This window comes from Cryptotermes secundus, unplaced genomic scaffold (assembly GCF_002891405.2).
Source record: "Cryptotermes secundus unplaced genomic scaffold, Csec_1.0 scaffold309, whole genome shotgun sequence".
Taxonomy (NCBI): domain Eukaryota; kingdom Metazoa; phylum Arthropoda; class Insecta; order Blattodea; family Kalotermitidae; genus Cryptotermes; species Cryptotermes secundus.
In genome coordinates this window covers 253,535-275,708 of record NW_019723305.1, presented here as the reverse complement: position 1 = coordinate 275,708, position 22,174 = coordinate 253,535, and the positions used below count along the sequence as shown (strand labels likewise).

Below are 22,174 nucleotides of genomic sequence, written 5' to 3'. Positions count from 1 at the left end.
TTCAAAGTTCCCTAGAAGGACCTAAATGTTAATTTGTTTTGTATTTCTTTATTTTTCATACAAGAGACCTCACAACCCAAATAGTTAAAACTGATTAGTTGATACATTATGCGTCTTCTTATCATTGTTTTCGGCTCTAATTGATTTATTATACAAACATAATAGTATAGGTCTGTTAAAAGGATTCTCATAATAAATTCTTCCATAGCTCTGATAAGTTTAAAATCTGCTTCTTGCAGTTCATTTTCAGACTGGGCTATCGCTACTTGGCGGTCTGCAAAATGTACTGTTTGATACTTAATCTCCTTTATATAAGAGAATGTACAAAGTACGTTCTTCTATGTTTATTTCGCCAAACGCAGAGATTAAATCACATTGAAGGAGACGGGCGGCAGTAAGGCAGGCCTCATTGCCAGTTGTGTAGCTACTCAAGAGTTTCCTAACATTTTATGGGACCCCGAGGTTTATTACCGTGTTCACAAGGGCCCTCCACTGGTTCATATTCGGAACCAGGTCAATCCACTCCATACAACCCCATTCTTTCTCTCTAAGATCCATTTTAATATTATCCACCGACCTACTTCTTGGTCTTCTTAGTGGTCTCTTTCCTTCTGGCTTTCCCACCAATGTCCTACATGCATGCCTCTTCTCCCCAATTTGTGCTAATTGCGCTGCCCATCTCATTCTCCTTGACTTGATCGTTGTAATTATATTTGACAAAGAGTTCAAGTTATGAAGCTCCTCATTGTGCAGTTTTCTCCAACCTTCCATCACTTCATCTCTCTTTGGTCCAAATATTCTCATGTTCATGATTTATTCCAGCCGTCTTACAGTGCATACACTCATCTACTTCACTCTTCACTCCCGTACTACATGTTTCGGCACAAAGGTGCCATCTTCACACACATACCCAGCAGGCCCAGCAGTATAACACACGCAGTCACAGGAGCAAGACACAACACAAAGCACAATACACACACGAAAGTAGGAAAAGTGCTCCGATAGAAGAGGACAGGTGTGACTCGCGTATTGAGAGGCGACGTAGGGATAAAAAATCCTGAACATTTTTAATATTTAATATTTATCAATATATATGATGAACATATATTTTAGTTATTTTGGTATGAAGACGGCAAGGCATGCAGTGAAATAGTTTAACTTAAATCAAAAAGCACCTGAAGATGGCACCTTTGTGCCGAAACATGTAGTGCGGGAGTGAAGAGTGAAGTAGATGAGTGTATGCAGTGTAAGACGGCTGGAATAAATCATGGACATAAATCAGTGCAACAGGACGCTAAAATATAACATTATTCTCCTGTTCTCAAACAGATACCAAGTTTCACACCAATACAAAACCAAGGGCAAAATTATAGTTTTGTATATTGTAATTTTTACGTTTGTAGATAACAGACGAGAAGACAATTGTTTCTTGACCGAACTTTGCATTCACTTCCCCTTGCGTCTTCATGGCGTGGTCCTTAGTTAGTTAAGTACATGGAGAAATTTATGTTTTCCATCTATCTATGGCTCTACAGCCCTTTGTTAGACCTGGTCGCATTTCAGTTTCTTGATCATTCCACCGTTGGCGGGACTCCTAGGACGGGAGATCAGCCCATCGCAAGGCCGCTACGTATACAGGACAACACAAACACAGATTAAATGCAGACAAACATCCATGCCTTGAGTGGGATTTGAATCCACGATCTCAGTGTATGAGCGGGCGAATAGAGTTAGTACCTTAGACCGCGCGGCCACTGTGAACGGCACTTTACCTTTTACCCTCAAAAATCCCTGCGTCCACCATGTACGTGTAGATTAAAGAAGCAACTGTGCAGCCATCTATCGATATTACAGAGTAACAAAACAAAAGAAAAGCTAAAGAAGACGTGTGACTGTCCTTATTGTCATGTTGGTATTATCATTATGACAACAGGACAATACTTGCTGAATAATGCAAGGCAGTAAGTATCAGTCAACGTGTCATGTTTCACAGCGGGGTAGTGCGAGAAGCTATCGATCCATGGCTATACGTATTAGACAACCGCAAAGGTTTGGACGGCACAGCCTGTAATTACGAGGAAACAATACTTGACCAAAAAGTGGTAAGAGTTAGCCAGTCGATAAGTAATCAACAAGGCTGAATCAAAATGATTCGTCCATGGATCTGGGCTGTTATTTTTGTTCTATTCACAATATTGTTGAAGTGAAACAGTAGAGGCACGTAGTCGGCAATTTTGAAGCCCCAAAAAGTCAGAAACAACTCTACATCTCACTGTACTGTAGCAGAAGCTTCCAAATTTAGTGTTAGTTGTCAGGTGGACTTGTAAGCAACTGCGCTCCTTTTATGCCCAGATTTTGTTTAGCGGTTCGTGTTGTAAAGACCTGAAATAGAACTTTCCGTAAATTAAAAGGTATTAACTATTGTCACGTATCCGGGTTTTGCTTGAATAATAAGACGAGTTTTTGATTTGATGATCGAATTTATTGGACCTTTATACAATAGGTTACAACAGTTCACAAATCACTATCTGACACACTGACGTCTTCTTCCGAATGGACACTCCAATAGAAATATTCGGACTTCAAACTGAACTGTCAATTATTGTTGGCTTCTCGTTATATAGCCTCGGGTCGGACCACAGCACAGAGAACACATCCTTTGCCTAGCAATGGATATATATGAACACACATAGGAAACACTTCTTGCAACATCGGTGCGTGTATTGCGGGCTTTGCCTAGAAATGGGTCTACTCTGTAGATGCTTGCGTAGTTGTTGCGAGCTTGTTTACCGAGTCGTTGTCTAGCAATGGATATATGCGAACACACATAGGAAACACTTCTTGCAACATCGGTGCGTGTATTGCGGGCTTTGCCTAGAAATGGGTCTACTCTGTAGATGCTTGCGTAGTTGTTGCGAGCTTGTTTACCGAGTCGTTGTCTAGCAATGGATCTACATGTCACAACTAGTACGTAGATGTAATGTTGATATCTTCACTAATAATGCCTTCTTGGCTCAACAGTTTTCAGTAAATGTATACACATGTCGAGGTCGGGTTGAGTTGCTGGAGTCACGAGCGGTAATGCAGTTCTGCAGATACTGCAGTAAATTTCAAATTAAATTTTTATGCATAAAATACATCTAGTGCGACTGTGGTGAACATCTTTGACATTAAATTGGAGGCAGACCTTAACGACATCACTATTCATTTATTGCATTATACGTGCGTGTATTCTATTGGGTTTTTTTCTGTAACATATATACCCTCCTACTCATCAGTGAATTTACATTGTAACTACATGTATTGGTTTTAGTTCATCCGAAATCAATATTTTTATCTTTTTATGCTGTGTACTTTCGAAATCTGTAGTCTGTTTCATCCATAATATTTGTTGTCCCATTGCCTCATATAGATGTTTCTTGTTTCTAACTAATAACATTTGTATTAGGGATGTGGCATTGTTACTTATACACGATAATTTCAGTTAAATTTCCTTCGTTAGCAAATGTTGTAACGTTGTGAAAACTCAATGAATAATATTCTATAGTAGTTCAAAGTTAGGTGCGTCCAGTTCCCCGTCTCTCGCATAATACAGAAATATAATCCGAAAGGGTTATCATCTGCAATGGATTTCGAAGTAATTTGATATTATGGATCATATTCAAGATTAATTAAGCCTGTAACTTTTATTTTAAATATATTACGAACAGGCCTTAATGACCTAAATCAACTGAGTTAATGATGATGATGATGATGATTTGAAACATGTTTCGAAATTCTAGGATGAAAATAATTTATGATAATAATATGCTCCCATGTATTGTAATGCTGATTAAACCTGTCAACAACAGAATTTATAAATATGCAGTGTATCATGGTCTATCGACTGATTCTGTCAAGAATAGATTTGTTTTGGGGTTGAATAAACAAGGGTAAATAATATCTCAGCTCTCACAGCAGTGACAACTTCCAGGCTGTAACACCATACAGCTCGGAGAGGGCCCTATGTTTCACTGGAATGTATCGCGTGCATCATCAGGATCGAAGAATAAGCCAAGCAAGAAACGAACCAGCTTATACCAGGCCGGATCTTCCATACATATTACCTTACTCTTTGACCTCGAAGTTGGAAGTAATATTTTTTCCCGAAACATTGGGCTCCTTCCGGACTACACAGGGTCACTCCACAGAAGACCCTGCACACCAAGGAGAGGTAAATGTGTGACCTTAATTAAGCACAACAACATGAAGACTTATGAGGATGTGTAACTATAGCCCTTTTTTCGCTCTACTCCCGCGGAAATATCCCAAGTTAGCCGTTGTATAGGGGCTGTGCGGGTCCCAGATCCGCCGTGAAGAAAAGAAAAATCTTCCTCTTCTCTTCCGGAAATTGACTCAATTCTTTGGTTGTCGAGTCCGTAGCCTAGTATCTATACCAAGCTACCCCGGCTCGAAAATAACAAGAATCCGAAACACAAAATGGCACATAAATAATTTATAATATAGCTCTACAGATATTCGAAATTTGGATATACTTCTTCAGTCATGGGAAAGCTGTTAAAACATATTATGACGTGTATATCCATTGCTATGAAACGGCTCGGTAAACACATTCCCGCAAGAGAGGTGCACGCGACAATAGGACAACCATTGCTAGTTACCGGACCAGTAAACACGTCTCCTTAACAGCAGAAGGCATTGCTTTCCTTGGTGTCCGTGCTGAGGGGTTATAAGTGGAGAAAGAAGGTCTCTTGAATAGCGAACAATAGTCAAGTGAAGAGTCGACTCTCGGGACGCCAGCTTTCCGGGAGTAGAGGAATTGAACTGAGTCGAGTCTTCGGAATTGGCAGCTGCACAATAATGGCGAGAGAGGAATTAGGCGGTGACAAGAAGAATTCACGTGTGATTTGAAGTCTGATAAACCCGTTGACAGGATACGACTATAGAAGACTGAGAATCCTAATGCTTGTGTAACGGTGAACTGTAAAGTGTGTAGAATAGCGATAGCGCTGTATTGCCTGTAGTCCCGAGTTCTGAATGCACAAGGTGCAATAAATCCAATCATCCATTCCAAAACCCGTCTATACTCACCCCTACACGTGACAATATACCTTGGTATTTTCTTTTTGACACTTGAAGAACAGCCGAGAATTTCCTCGGGGGATAGTGCTCTCCGGGAAAAGGCTAGAAATTCCTGAAACGATAAAGTTGCAAGCTTCTGGCCAGTTTTATTCAAGCATGAATCTGTAAGGATTTGTGTTTAAAATGTAAAGTTGCCCTTGTGCTTGTGTCACACCATGAAGAATTAGAAGGAATTAGAAGCAAAACTCCACGTATTCCAAACTTCGCGGCTAGATTCATTCTCCGGCTGCTTTACCCTCAGCGAAACAGCTTACTGTGCTCACTAGGTATGTGGATGAATGAAATTCAGGGACAGTCTGGACATATTGACAAAAAGGAACATTCATGTCCCAACCGGGAACGGAATCCGTGATGACTCATTTCACTGTGTTGTTGCTGTTACTGCTGTGGAAGACGGGACCCGACGGAAATAACTGACTGCAACGCATATGCAGAAGTAAGAAAACGGAATACAAAAACAAGCACTGCAATATAAGACGTTTGAGCTAAGAGATCCTGAAAGGCAGAAGGAAACGTAATAGAACAAACACACCTGGAGAGTTTAAAAACGCAAATTAAGCCCAGTCTTGCATAGCTCTTTGCTGTCGTACCTCGGAATGTTTTTCCTAACCCGATCTTAAGTCATTTCGTTAGGACAAAGTCTGCATTGGATTACGTTCATGGAGATCATCGCTCAGACCCATTTTTCAGTATTTCATCCCTGCTACGCTACAATGCAAATCGTTAGAATTATAGCGTAAGAGTAGTTCATCCCCGTTATGCTTTCATTCTAACGATTTGCATTATAAAATTAATAACGTGATGTTTGAAAAGAAGTATTAAATATATAAATTATAAAAAATAAGTATATTATTATTTTAACGTGGACGTCAGAAGTTGCGACCTTACAAGCTTAATAAACAATGAAATGGTTGCTGGAGTCTTGAGCTTTGTGAATAATCTGTCCAAGACATGAAACTCGAGTTTCGAGTGATAAATCTAAATTTCTAAGCATAAGTATAATGAGCACTAATTTAATTGNGGTCCACCCAACCTCCTAACCAATGGGTATCGGCGGCTTCTTCTCCGTGGATAAAGCGGCCGAGGCGTGAAGCTGACCACTCTCCTCCAAGTAGTGCCGAAGTCAAGAAAATGTGGATCTATACATCCACCTCCCCATACGCCTTCGTGGCGTAGTGCTTAATTAGTTAAGCACAGGGACAACTTTACCGTTACCTTATATTATTATTATTATTATTATTATTATTATTCAGTCCTGCTCCTCTTAAAAGTTAGAAAACTCCATGCCATATGTTGACATCTTTAAGCTTCGTTTCTTTTAAACATTTTCAAGGTCTCATTTCTCGCTCAAATAGACATACTGTTAGTCTCTGTGTCCCCACTAAAAATGTTACAGACTATTCCACTTTTAATATGAGTAGGGCTTCAGCACTTAGCCCTTAGCCACGACTGAGAACAGCGACTGCCAATATTCAAATGTCTTTAGTAGACATGCTTTTAGTAGAAATAATATTTTCCTTTGTTGATCCTTGTTAGTTCACTGTTACTGTTCACTTTTTACTTAAATTATTTTTTTTTAGAATTAGTTTTAAATTTATAGTGCCCACTTTCTTAGGCCATTTGATGTTGCAAGCATTCGATTAAAGGAACTGAATTTAAAAAAATTATTGCCTTTTTAATTCTAAAATTTATCGCTTCTCTTATATCTCTACGCAGGGGAACTTTATCTGAAACCTCTGAATGCTATTTATAAATATTGTCGCGTGTTTCCTATGTGACGCAACAAGTAACTCACGCGGGTTTCGGATTTGACTTCTATGTTTATTGGACGCTCACTTTTGCACTTGCAAGTACAATTATTCACAATTTTAGTATCACAATTACTGCTTCTGCTATAGTCGAAGCCAAACTGAAGACTGACTACTCTTCTAAGGTGCAATGGAAACTGACCTCGTCTCAAAGTCAAAGTCAAAGTCACATTGCGACTGGCGGTCAGTCAATCACTAAGTCTTGTTGTCGAGCCCCATCTGGGGGTTCATGACCAGATATTTATTACTGTTTGACATTTACGGTCTTGTTTTAGTGGGGCGCCCTCTCTGACGAGAGGACGGGTCTGTCTTTTATATATGCTGCTGGCCCTTGCCAGCGCAGTCTTTCTCGGGTCCGAGTCTCCTGAGAATCGCGACCATATTTTACTCTTTCAGATTTGAGATTGTCGCAGTTGGACTCTTATAATTTCCAGGCGGACTCGATAGGGAATCCCATCACGAAGGGTTCATTCCGCTCGGTGCTATCGAAACGTTGCTTCAACTGTTCGTGTGTAACGGTGGAAGCTCCGCTGTTAGGAATTGTTGTCGTTGGTCGTTGCCTAGGAAATCAGCTCTGATCTCAACCACTCCTAGCCGCTGCCGTGGGAACTTTGGTCGTTGCCTAGGAAATCAACTCCAATCCCCTCAATCATTACGGCTTTCTGGTGGCAAGCCACAATATTTTCCGGGGAGGACTTGACTGGAAAACAACAACTTTTCTTAGTGTGGTCAGTTTTCTTTTTTACGTTATCAATCGTCCTAATTTGTATTAGAGACGACGTTCTGGAGACTGGGCTGGATTTCCGTGTTCAGCCAAAAAAAGCAGACGCGATAGAGCTAGCTCCTACCTCCAGACACTAGAAGCAACACAAGACATAATCAGGCCAGACAGAAACCACCTGCGGAAATTAAGGTAGAAAGACATTCAACCACATAAATGAGAGCTTGTACTATGGTCGCGCGTAATATTCCGGATAGAGCCCAACCTAAATGAACCAAATGCTATGGATATTACAGTATATATTGATCAGTTTCTAACGTTATCAATAGGTCATTAAATAGCTTTGACAGAAAAAAGTTATGGGTTCAATAAATCAAGATTAACTAGGCTGATTCTAAGGGTGAAGTGGGACAAACTAATTGCTGAAATTATTATTCCTGTTGGTGTAATTTATTCCTGTAACTTGCTTATCTTTATGTATATGATTTACACGTTCCTGTTTTCTTATTCTCAATTTTTCTAAACATATTTTTAAAGCATCTCCAACTTATAATATGCATATCGTCGCGTATTTGGAGTTGGCGTGACTAATAATAATGGGTTCGTGATTTGATGATTGGATTTATTGGCACTTCTTTACCGTTACGATAAATTATCACATCTCACAATTAATGATTGTTTAAGACTCGCTCCATTCCTTACTGGACTACGAGTGTCTGTTCTTCTACTGCGACCAATCACTGATCACAAATTAAACTCTCTTACGACTTCGTATGAAGACTCTCTCGCAACCGAAATCTCCTGGACTGATCTAACTTCCAGGCGGCCCGAATACATATCACCATCTCAAACAGTTCGCTCGATCTCTTATTATTTGTTTTGTCCGTTGCTACAAAACGTACAGTCTGCTACTAAGCAACGGAGGTCCTACTGTTGCTTGCATTACATCCAGAAAGTGTTTACTGAAACGGTGTGTGACACTAGACTATTCCGGCTTTGAGGCGTCGTGCCACAATATTCTTCTCCTGATGAAGTACTTCCATTTGCTTGGAACAGAGTGTTTCCTAGAAGCTGGTCTTTCCGTTGGTCAAGGAAATGTTCGCCGTATGTGCAGCCCGTATGTTCGTTATTGTATTTACAGCAGCGCCATGTTGAGCTCTGTCACGAGCCAGAAGACTAAGTCCATATCCTCACCCCTGTACATATAAGATCCCTTCTAATGTTATCTTACCATTCACGTCCAGGTCTTCCAAACAACAATTCAAAAATTATATTTGTTTTGTGCATGCTTTGTGATTATAGTAGGCCCTACTCCCCCTATATTTTAAAGAAAATTTAAAAAGGTCTGCTTTATTAATAATATCTTAATATCGCAGTAATCTTGAACCATGAACCGTAGTTACTTCACCCTTGCAACAGTAGATAAACTATTGAAAGACAATAAACAAAATATAATCCACGGTTTTAGTCGGCAAGCGAAATATACCGACAGAGCGACCGCCGCTTGTCGACGAAGTTAGTGCCAACTTTAGCGGATAGAGGTTGTGCCGTGATCAGTCCAACTAATCCCCACGGCCGTTAATTTCGGCACTGAATGAAAATAGGCATGACTATTACTAGTCCCTCTAGTCCACGCATAATTCAAACATCTGAGGAGAAATACAGATCAGTGTTATGGGAGTCTAGCGGTATCTGTGTTCTAAAGTGTGACCATTTCTTTTATTCAGAGCCCATCACAATCATCATTGGTGAGCCGGACATGTATATCTACAAGGGGAGCACAATTAACCTGACGTGTGTCGTGAAGCACAGCCCCGAGCCACCGCCAGCTATCTACTGGACCCACAACTCACAGGTAAGTGCTCGCGATATCGAGTGTCAGGAAGATTCTGGAACGATAGACAAGATGATATATTTTATAATCTGAAGAGGGACAGCTCTATCGTGAACGTGCCAGGCTACTGGCTGGGAGACTGGGTTTGATTCCTTGCAGTAGCAGTGGCAGTGGCAGTACGATCATGAAGTTTATGGTGCCCAGTCAGTCTCCTACGCAATGGACACCATAGGAACTTTCAGAAAGGAGAAAAGCGGCCGGCGCATGAAACGGACTGATCACCTCCCGCTATTCCAAGATTTAGAATATGTGGATCCGTATCTCGAACTTGAAGAGTATACAAAATTATGAAGCTTCTCAACGAATAATTGTTTCTTATTATTTCCTTCCTTTTAGGCACAAACATTCTCTTGAACAATTTGTTTTCAGACATTCTCAGTCTGTGTTCTGATAAAAAGGCAAAGCTGCCCCTGAAACAGGTCTTGAAGGCCCATAGGGTTTGTGAGACTTCGAGGCTCCCACATTTTCTCTAGACAATCGACTCACAGACTGCGGTAAGATATTGTCAGCCTTACGCGCCGGCCGCAATTTTACTCCCATGAAGATTCATGGTACTCATTTCTGTTAGAGGCTGAGTCGATTCCAGGGCCATAGCGCGACTGGAAGGATTAGGTAAATTAAAAACTACATCATTGCGACTCGAACCCGTGAACTTCCGGCTTGTAGCATAATACCTCAACCAGTTACGCTACCGAGCGTTCTGATAAACCAAGTTTTAAAAACAAGAGCCGAAATCATAATTTTGTATATTTTAATTTTAGGCGTTATGGATACAAGAATGCAAGAATAAAAAATTTGAAATTAACGGAAGAAATTATCCCCGAATTTAATCTCTCGTGCGAGTTAAATTAATCTATGTAATTATGGTACACTTCTCAGAGAACTTCGCCTACACACTTCTGCAGCCTGCAATAATTCGGGGTCGTTAAGAGCGGTATAGGAACTGTAGGTAGGAGTAACTAATTCTCGTAAGCCAAGAACATGGAGGAATGAATGAAAAGGGTTGAAAATGCTGCGAATCTCTCGCCAAAACTTCTAATTAGGGGAAAATATTTAAGCGCCGGCATAATATCCCCTTTTACTGAGAACAAATGTCATTGTAACGAGTTTCATTCAAAGTTTATATTACATTATGTAAGGTAAAAATAAGATACAGTTGTCCTGTGCTTAACTAATTAAACACTATGCCATGAAGACGTATGGGGGAGTGGATTTATAGACCCACGTTATCTTGACCTCAGCACTAGTTGGAACTGAGTGGTCAGCTTCACGCCCCGGCCGCTTAACCTCCGGTACCCATTGGATAGAAGGCTGGGCCGGCCCCAGAGCCGGTCTGGACTGTATAGAGAAGTGAAAATTCTTGCCATTACCGGGACTCGAACTCCGAACCCTTGGACTCTACAGTCCTTTGTTGTACCTTTGCCGCTTTTTGGTTTCTTAATCTTTTTACACGGTAGGAATGTTTTGTAACGGTGCGTAATATTCTTCTTCTTCTTCTACCCAATCCATCATGGATTAGGCTCTCTGGTCAGTGACCATTAAGAATATATTAATTCTGAAATTCGAATCTTATAGACAGTTGGTAGAACTCCTTGGACAGGGAATCAGTACGTTGCAGGGCCTCTACCTGCATACAAACACAGAATAAACGCACACAGATATCCATGCCTCAAGTGGGACTCGAACTCACGATCCCAGTGTTTGGCTGGCGAAAACAGTTCATGCCTTAGACCGTGAGGCCACTGTGATTGGCACATACGCTCTTAATTATATACTATATCTAATATTATATAATATATATTACTGGCAATAGGTAAGGTGAATTTTCCATTAAATTCCAAAAATTTAAACCTCTGGTTAATCGCTGGGCCTAACACGGCCCATAACTACGTCATAAGGTCTTCATACAAGGTTCACATAAGGTTTTTGACTTCTTTGTTTCAGATTGAAAAAGTTATAAAGGTCTTGAGGATTCAGTCAGCATGCCAGCATATATTTATGCTTTGTTCAACATTGTCGCTGAATTGCATACAGGAAGCGCAGTATGAATGATGAAAAGTATGCTAGTTTTTTTACATATGTAAGACTAATTATAAAAAATAACTCTAAAATATTGACGGTTTAAAAATATGGACAATCATATTTGTAATATATGATGAACTCTGTGGCCTGTAGTACGCAAGCGAACTATACCGACCGAGCGACCGCCGCTTGTCGGCGAAGTTAGTGCCAACTTCTGCGGATCGAGGGTGTCACGTGGTCAGCGCAACAGATCCCCATGGCCGTTTGTCTCGGTTTTCTATTTCTATTTCCTTGAAAAAGTTCCTCAGTTATCCTCACGCGGCTGTGTGGACCCCGTTCCAGACCCACTACTTCTCAGAAACTCTGGTAGCGCCGGAAATAGAACGCGGGACCCCTGGATCTGTAGACAGGAACTCTGACTAGTAAACCACACAGGCGGTCGTAATGTATGATGTACTTAAGAATAAGACGTATTAAAAATCTCTTAAAACATGCAAAATTTAAAAATATGTAAACCATATTTTTATGCATGGGGTACATATGAATAAGACGGTCCTCAACAAGAAACGTTGTGAGCATCTGAAATGTTCAAAGGTACAAGTACAACCACAGACTACCTTGTGCTGAAGTTCACTTTGTACCATAAATATACAGAGTGTTTCACGACTTTAGGGCATAACTGCAGGAGGTGATTTCCTAGGTCTTTGTGATCAAAAAAGTTCATATAAACATGTGTCCGATTTTCACAGTTACGGAGTCATGACCATTTTAAACCCAGAATAGAAGGTAACGATTACTGACAATAAACGGAACAAAATAATAAACCAGCATAATACATGATACATTCAAAGTATGAATGTAAAGTTAACTTCGTGAAATTATCTTTATTTTGAATTTTTTGGTGCTTAAAGCTGATTTTCGAAAATGCCACCCCCGGCCGCAACACAGGCTGCCGCTCGGTTGAGAACCGCGCGGGTATATACCAACCCACCACGCCTTAGGTACCTCTTAAGTGTCGAGATAACGAGAACGCTCTGTCTGTAGCTGGCTAAAAATACCGACCCGCCAGATGACAGACACGGTTCACACGAGGGCGTGTACGGGAATGAGAAAACGGTCATAAATCCTTAACCGTCCGAAATCGGACACATGTTTATATGAACTTTTTTGATCACAAAGACCTAGGAAATCACCTCCTGCAGTTATGCCCTAAAGTCGTGAAACACCCTGTATATATATGTGTGTGTGTGTATACCCTTGAAGATGTTACTGTAGATGTCGATAGATGTCGGGTAAGCAGCCAAACTAAATATTGTTATAAATGACGGTATATAATAAATAACGATAAGGATTAGAACGGTACGCAACTCAGCCTTAATATAAATTGTTGACGCTTTCAGGAAATTAACTACGATTCTCCTCGGGGTGGCGTGAGCGTGATCACGGAGAAAGGAGATGTTACAACCAGCTACTTACTCATACAGAGAGCCAACACACCTGACTCGGGGAAATACACATGCAATCCTTCGAACGCGAATTTGAAGACGGTGGTGGTTCACGTACTCAACGGTAAGTTATGTAACCTGCTTTATTTTCTAAGGAAACTCGGGATTATGGTACCAATTTGTCTTAGCCCTCCTTCTCTATGTGTGTCATCCCCAAGCACCTCTCAACAAAATTGCAGAGTGTCATGAAACTTCGTCCTGTCGCCAATCCGAATGAAAGCTATGCTCATCCTCTTACCTCGTAACATCCTACCATTGTGAATATCAGAAGAACATCTGTGCTAACTTCTGAAGTGGAGCCGTCTTTATCACCACTTGTCGCAGGGTGTTAACATTTTGTACGAATATAGATAGACCTATTGGGATCTGCAAAACTGAAGCTGAAGTTAATGCGTGAAGATTTACCTCCACTTCCGCACACATCTTCACGGCATGATACAGAAAGCACAGCGAAAGTTCTCCAATACCGTAATAGATTTTCAGGATATATTTAACATTTAATAAAGTAACGTAAAATAAGGAGATAGCAGTCACCCAAAATCTGTACTTCGCTTCTCTTTTGATGCCTGTGACTAATGGATCATTAAAACTAAGTACCTCTCCAGATTTTGTATGAAAAGCTCTTGTATGTTAATAATTATTAACATACAAGAGCTTTTCATACAAAATCTGGGAAGATTATAATCTTCCCAGAATTTATAACAGGGACGTCATTCACTTAAATAACTCATTAACCTGGAACTTCTGACAATTTCACTACATACCCGTAGACGGAAGTAGTTAAAGTTAGCCTCCTCGTAACAAGTTCATGTATATATGCGCCTGGTATCGAATGAGAACCCTGCCAATTAGATCGAGACTAACAGAGACCGAGGAGTGCGTGGGACATGTGGGTTAATCATCCGCAAACAAAGACAAACTCGAATTTTTTACTTCTGTTGGCTCTTCACTTCCTCCATATAAATGTTATTTTCTGAAATAACGGAAGCCCCCATTCCCGACTTACCTTCAAGCAATTTCAAAGGAGCCCTTAGTAATACTAAAGCATCCATAATATGGGATAAAGATTTAACTGCAACATAAAACTGTAAATTGCTAACTTGGTAGCTTGTTTTCTTCCTTATAGCAGTCTGTGTAAATGTGTTTAGTGCAGCAGCGAACAACACTTATGAGTTTGAAGACCCATGTTTATAGCTGAAATCGGTGACAAGAAACCCATGGTATTTTATGGAATGACACTACTTGTGTAAGTCTCGAGATTTTCACAGTAGTGACTTCAAATTGTAGCCTTCTGGATTATGACACCGTTTAGTCCTGTAGATGGATACTAACGTGTCGGACGAACATCTTCAGGATCGACGTGACTATGATGAGAATGCGATTAGGTTATAAAACTTCCTTACAACCTATCAAACTCACTTCTATCCTGAAGATGGAGGCAACATGTCTCCCCGATACGTTAACATCCAGCTACAAGGCTACACATTTCAATGATCCAGAAGATTACAATCATAAGAATGATGCTTGTTAAGTCTGCTTGTATATTGATTGTCACGTTCATTCTTGTTAGTATACTGAAATTAAATAGATGTTATAGTCATACCATGGAGACTGGATATGCTTGGTTATCAACAGGGCCCGGATTTTGATTACCTGAAAATATTTAAAAAATAACCTAAAATATGACCCAAAAATGTAATATGCACGGCCCGGATTTTGATGACCTGAAAATATTCAAAAAATTACCTATAGAATGACCGAAAAAAATCCAAAAAAATGACCTAAAGGAGTAAAGAAAGAACACTTCGCTTCCATGTTATTCACATTTCAGAAAACATATGAAGAAAAATTCCCTAAAATGGCCAAAAATGACAATAAATACCCTTAAAATCCAAAAATTTACCAAAAAATTACCCCAAAAATTAAAAAATGACCTTAAACTTAGAAATGTCAAAAATGACAAAAAAAATACCTATTAAATTTACATTTCTGTAACCAGCAGCTCATATCCGAGATTTATATATTTAAGAGCATTGCATAGGATACAAGGAATAAAAGACGACATGTCATCAAAATCCAGGCCCTGGTTATCATACACCTTTCAGTAATACAATGAACGGAGAGTGAATAATCTCGAACTTTATGTACGTACATTCTTACCAGCGAACTGGGACGAAATGTACTTTGTGATTGGAGCAAAGAATGAAGATTAATTATGTAGGCCTATGCTTGACTATCTTTTATTTTCGTAGCAATGAATGGCGATTAAGTGTGTCTAAATTGAATAGCCCTACATAAGCTTATCAATGAATAACAGGCTACAGTCTTGCTTTCCACCCATGCGACTGCGTCAACAAGAAACAAGGAAATGTGAAGCCATATCCTCCACCACGAAGAGGCGGACTGTATAAAGTAACAGCACTTTTTCTGAGGGGACCAATCACATTATTTACAGGCGCGGGTTGAGAAAGGTGACCCAAGGGAATCCATTTCCCTGCACCATCCCATTTTCTATCTTGATTATCTGCCCACCATCCCAATAGAACGTTAGTTTGCCCCGTGTCTGAAAACAGTTTTAAGAGCAGATGTGGAAGGATAAAGATTCATGCTCTGGTTTAAAAAATTACATTTCCTAGGTCAATCGCCTCGCTGTAGAAAGGCACGAGGCGTCTAGGTTTCAAAACGGCTACGTAGCGGAGAGAACGGAACAAAGCGTACTCCTGTTTGGAGTTCGTAGAATGGAACTTGATCTTTCATATTAAGGGCTAGTCATGAATACGCTGAGGATGTCTGAGAACAAAGCACCTAGAAGAATATCTAAACCTATGATTTAGGGGACAAAAGAGGCTAGAAAAAATGCGTAATACGGAGCTTGTTAACTTGTGCTTTACGCCAAATATTTTATTGATTAAATTAAAAAACAAATGAAACAAGTATCAGGTATAGGAGAAATGATAAATATACAGAGAATTTAGTCTTCAAATCTAAAAGGAAGACACCGCATGGGCGACCTAGGCGTCCACTGGTGGATAAACTTAAGATGGACCTTAGTGAAACAGGGTATGAGAATATGATGTCTTGTCTTCAGAATAGGGAGCAGTGACTGGTTCTTATGAACATGTTAATGAACATTCGGGTACCAAAAAGAGAGTATTTCTCGATTAGCTGAACGACTATCAGTCTCTCAAGAAAGATGCTGCTCCCTGGAATTGTGCTGTGTTTTCAAATTACAACCACTCCAGCACTTGCATGTGGGGCAGGAACAAATGCATCACAGAACACACTGACACAAGAAGGATGAGGCTGATGATAGGAATTTTTACGTACGTGGCAGGATTGTATAAATTCTAATATAATTGGTAGAAACGAGATAAGAAGAGAATCATAAACACTCTACTTAAATTAACAAAATTAGAGATAAAAATGTACTGAACATGTACAGCCAGAAGATGACTACAGGATACAAACACTGGATAAAGTTAGAGACGACAAGAAAGCTGTAATGTTTAAGGCAAAGACGGATGGATAACTGAAGCCCGAACAGACAGTAATCTCTACTGCATGAAGTGGACATGAAAATCGAACCCACCATCTATACCGCATTATATGCACACGGGTATAAATTATATTGTTATCAAAACTAACCAACGATAATGATACTACAACATTCACAGGCATAAAAAAAATCCTTTTTTCATATCGGTCATATCGTCAATAACATACAAATCGTAATGTAGTCTATAATTTACTCCTGGTATCCATTTTAACAACTTCGATTCCCGATGAGGTCACGGAATTTTTCAATTTATCTACTCCTTCCAGTCGCACTATGGCCCTGAGGTCAACCCGGCCTCTAACAGAAATGAATACCAGGGATTCTCCTGTGGGTAAAGGGTGGCCGCCACGTAAGGCTGACAACATAAAGGCCATCTATGAGCCAATTGCCTAGAAAATATGAGGACCTTGACTTCTCAAAACCCTAAGGGCCTCCACGGCCAGTTACAGGGATAGCTTTACTTTTATCCATTTTAACGACGGACTGTATCTAGATATTCAATTTAAATAACTTCTGGTTTCTAGTAATGTTGGGGTTATATTTGACGGAGTTTAACACAGTCCCCAAAAAATATCTCTATGAGGCACAGTCCTTGAAAAATGGAATTCGAAGGTTCATCCTGTTGTCCACAAGATCCTACCAAGTCCGGCGTCCTGTATAATAATAATTCGGATGTATTTTACAGTGAGCGAAGTTAACGTCCGTCTAATCGCTTTGCGACCACCCCTTACGTTCCACAACTTCTTATACGTTAAATTTGTATATATCCTTTCTTCTTATCCATATATACCGTGTCGAAACATATCTCCGCCACCCTGTTTCTCCAAAATCGTACATAAAAGTTATAACAAAATGTGTTATTCTTGGAAAGACACCCCCGGGCAGTGAATGTTGCTTTTAAGGCGCGTCCACATTACTCGTGCTCGTGCTCGCCAGGCTTGTGCTCGTCGGGAGACTCGTCTGGCTTTTACTTGTGCTCGTAAATCTTCGTCCACACTGCTTCAGTTGCTCGCCAGGCTTCGGTGCGTGAGGATCCGTATATTTACTCGTAGTGTGTATAGGCTGTAGTCGTATTTTAATTTATTGGCTACAGTTTTTAAATTAAAAATTAAAAATTTGCTTGTCTCGTGACTTGTCATATCGTGCACATTACTCGCGCGCATAGCGAGTCACACGAGCACGAGTAATGTGGACGCACCTTTATACATGTATAGTATAGAGTACCACCTTTTTCATCTGAAATAGTTCGTCGCACAGACAAATCGTAAATACATGAAATGTTCGTTTTCATGAGATACCTTTGGAAGATTAAAGAGACACAAGATGTTCAAAAACGTAATGACACATTTTCAAATATTTCTCGCACTATAAATGTCTTAAATTCAAACAGCGGTACACCAATTAGCATTCTTACTTTTATTAATTTATTGTTGTACTATTAAAAGAGAATTCACAACGTGTCAGCTTAACATGAAATACAATAATTTTAAATCTTGCCGTTTAGAGACGTTGCATTCTACATGGAATATGGGGCATGTGTGCAGTCCTTGACGAACTTGCTGAGAAACGTATGGCGAAGGAAACGGTTGGTCTTTACGCAAGATTACGACTTCTGTAACATCTCACCCGTTCCAGCGCTGGAATAAAAGTTTTTGTGCGGCGTTCCCCACACGAATTTTGCCAGAAGTTACGTGTGTGGGTCCAAGAACCTACAAACATTAATTTTGCTTAATTACCATGAAGAAAATAATTGTTCCTCAAACAACAGCGTATATTTTCCTGTTCGGTCTCATTAGTTCAATATATGCACACACACCTGGCGGCTGTCCCTAGGTCTGCAATCTGAGGACGCGCCCTGCAGTGACTCTACTCGCCTAATACCAAATTTGGGTAAAAGCCATAACATGAAATATTCAAAATATAGACACACTTAAGATTCCGGTTAAGTTGCCAATTTGTACACATAAAAAGACTTTTCTCCTGCCCATATCCGTGCATGTGAACCCCTGAAATTTCATGTGACGATGCAAATGGCTGGAACTGCCATAAATTAATCTAACTTTGGGCATAAACACTAAATTCACTATGAATATTCAAACCGCTTCCGCATACAATTGCATGGCAAGTGATCGCTCATACTAATTCGTCAGTCCGGCTATCTAATTTCGAATGCTAGCCCATCCATCTGTCTCTCTGTCCGTTTGTCTGCACATCTCACATCCTGTATTGACACTCTGTATATCTGTAGTGTCCTGGCAATTCATTTTCATCATATAAGTGGGTAGGAGTAGAAACATATGATTTTCTATATTAGATTTGAAGTTTTAACAGCGGTCAAAAGTGAAATTACTGGTCTTCTGTGTTACGACAATCCATCTTCTGGATATAAACGATATTCCTCATGAAGACGGAGACAGAAGGTTCCTCCGAAACGCTGGTAACAAGCTACTGAGAACACATTGTATAATCCGAACTCTAAACGTTGCATTCTAGTTTCGATTAATTTATTTTCTTCAGTGTATTTTTTCTTGGGGGTGGGGTGAGACTGCGTCCACATGGTGGGTCGATTACTAACTGGCCTATTGCACCAGCCCCGGATGATAGATGATGAGTGGTGAGTAGACGGTGAAATGAAAATTGGAAAGAGAAATGAAGTACTCGGAGAAATTGTGCCCTAGTGCCACGTTGTCCATCACAAATTCCATGTGACCTGACTTGGGCTCAAACCCGGGCCGCCGTGGTAGAAAGCCGGCGACAAACTGCCTGAGCTATGGCATAGCCGTTTAGTGCAGTTCGTCCGAAGTTCTTTAATTTGACTTCAAATTAAGTCAAATGTTAGTGAAAGTAAAGCTGTCTTTTGTCTACCCGACACGACAATAAGTCGTACAAGAGACTCGGAAATAAAGCTCCATCCATTCATTGTAGAGCTCGGCAGATGGATGAGGGTGGTCAGTTTCAAACGCCACCCACTTTACTTCTGGAGAAAAAGCCCCGGTTATCCATTAGATAGCAAGGTTGGTGAGCTTAAAAGCCAATCTGGACATAGTAGTAAAGAGATAATCCCTGTTCCCGTCGAGATTCGAACCACCATCGTTCAGACTGTGGTAAAGGAGATAATTTCAGGGCTTGCACACTTGTAACTCGTAACTCCTTGGCCTCCTTTCCAACTGCATAAAATTTCTATCCTTTATTTTTATTAATCTGCTAGCCGATTGTCTAGAAAATGCGGGAACCGCGACGTTTGACAACCCTGTGGGCCTCCATGGCCAGTTACAGGGATAGCTTCACCTTTTTTTATCGTTTTGTTTTACTTTTGTGGAAAACATATTACTTCTGTGCACATTCTGTCTACGTCAGATTTCTCAATTCTAACCTTAAAATTTCGCACCGTCGCCATGTTCGTGTTGGTTTACTTATGAACAAAACGTTCACACATACTTTATGCACATGCATATTATGTACAGTGTGACTCTAAATTATTATCGGGGTTATCGTGGCCAGTAATTTTCAAACCGGAAACAACAAATAAAACTATGTAAGTTTTGAGGTTTTCACGGCGATGACTATGAAGAAAGTCGTCTTCTGGGTTTAGGCGCCGTGTATTCTTCGTTTTGGCCGACGTTTCGGAGGAACGTATCGCCTCCATCTTCAGAGCAGTTGAATGGCTTGGAATGCAGAGAGCAGCAGCTACTGCCGCAAGATGGGCAGGTATACCAGAGCCGCTTCTGGACAGTTCCCGCAGCAAGAGACGCGAGAGTTGTGTTTTCTATATTGTCCGTGCCGAGATATTATAAGCAAGTAACAAGGTTAGAGCTTAGCCAGTCCTGTACAAGAGTCTGTGAACAGAGGACTTGAGCCCGAAGACAGAGAAATAGCCATTGTTGGAGCCGTTACCAGGTGACGCTTAGTAACAAACTGTGAACATTAGACTGTGTTCCAGTAAACTGTAAAGTGTAAGATTAGCGATAGTGTTATAGCCATTTGCAGTTACGACCTGTAAGTGGTCAAAAAATGTTTCCACTAATCCAAACCCCGTCTATAGTCACTCCCACACGCGAAAGTATGAAATATTAATGAACGTAGAAACAATACTACCTCATATTTACAGGAGACTAATGCAAAAATAGGAAAATTACGTCTGTCACGCAGGTCTGTATGCAAATTGGCGGTGGATTTAATGAGTGAAACCAACTGCTGTTACCGAAATGAACAATCAGCACGCTGAACGACTAATGAGCACTAATCGTTGCATTACCGCACGTGACTTTCCTGCTGCAGTAAATTGCAGTGCTCCCAGCGCATGATCAGGTCCCGGTTGGGATTCAGGAACGAAAACGCATGTTGGGCGGCCAGAAAATTTCAATTTTGTCAAATGTAGACACATGTGACAGTGTACACAATGCACGTCCATTTATTTTATGTATTTGCTGTGGTGTGTTTAACGACACTATCAGTCACTCAGGCGCCATAGCTCAAGCGTTAGTCGCTGGCTTCCCACCGCGGCGGCCCGGGTTCGATCCCGGGTTTGGTCAAGTGGGATTTGTGGTGGACAAAATAGCGCTGGGGCGGGTTTTCTCCGAGTACTTCTGTTTGCCTTGCCAGTCTTAAGTCCACCAAATTCTCCATCATCATAATCACCCGGGGCAGTCTACAATAGGCCTATCAGTGGCCGCCGTGCCGAGTAGACCCAGTTGGACTCCACCCCCTCTAAGCGAATTATGCAATTATTATCAGTCACTCAGGCAATATTTAGTGAAATGACTGGATTATTAGTGAATAGTAACTGGAAAGAGAATTTATAGAAGTGGACGTGGCCTGATTTCAGGTACTATTCTGGAATTTGTCTGAAGGAAAAGAGGGAATAAAAAAACTCAGGTCAGGCAGTCTCCGGACTAGAATTTGAATAGAGGTTCTACTAAATACAAAGAAAAATTGCTAAGCCCTAGACCCGCGACGTTTCGTAACACTCTTAGTAGTTGCGGATTTAGTTCTGGAACGTATGCCGGCATACCATTGGCCTACACACAAAAATCAAAGCAATCATTTATGCAGTGACATTATTTTCGGATTTCAACAGGGAAGACATTTAAAGTGTAACATTGAGAGAAAGCGAAAAAGTAAAGAAAATTTTAGTTGATATCGATTGGCGGGAAAGAAGATTGATTAGCAAATTGTACATGGATCAGACTGGACAGAGGGGAGACAGGAAGTGTGCAGATTGGAAGAGGAGTTCGACAAGGATGCTGTTTATCACCAATTTTGTTCAACTTGTACAGCGAATGCCTTACCAAGGAAGCTCTGGATGGGCTTGGAGACTTCAAATTAGGAGGGCAAATCATTCAAACTGTGAAATATGCAGATGACCTTGTGTTAATGGCTAAGGAAGAAACTGTGCTACAGGGCATGATTGATAGACTAATTGAAATTGGAAGGTGCTATGGCATGGAAATGAATGTGGAGAAAACAAAAGTAATGAAAATTTCGAGACAACCAACCCCAGTCACAATAAAGATAGACCAAAAACAA

At 40.5% G+C, this 22,174-nt stretch overlaps 1 protein-coding gene across 1 annotated transcript in view; it reads left to right on the top strand.

The window, feature by feature from the left end:
• Positions 1-22,174, top strand: part of LOC111861729 (zwei Ig domain protein zig-8) — a 290,427-nt gene that overhangs the window by 255,442 nt on the left and 12,811 nt on the right. Inside the window, exons 4-5 of the mRNA XM_023846531.2 lie at positions 9,399-9,526; positions 12,988-13,156. Coding sequence (XP_023702299.1) covers positions 9,399-9,526; positions 12,988-13,156 — 297 coding nt within the window. The remainder of the gene's footprint in view (positions 1-9,398; positions 9,527-12,987; positions 13,157-22,174) is intronic.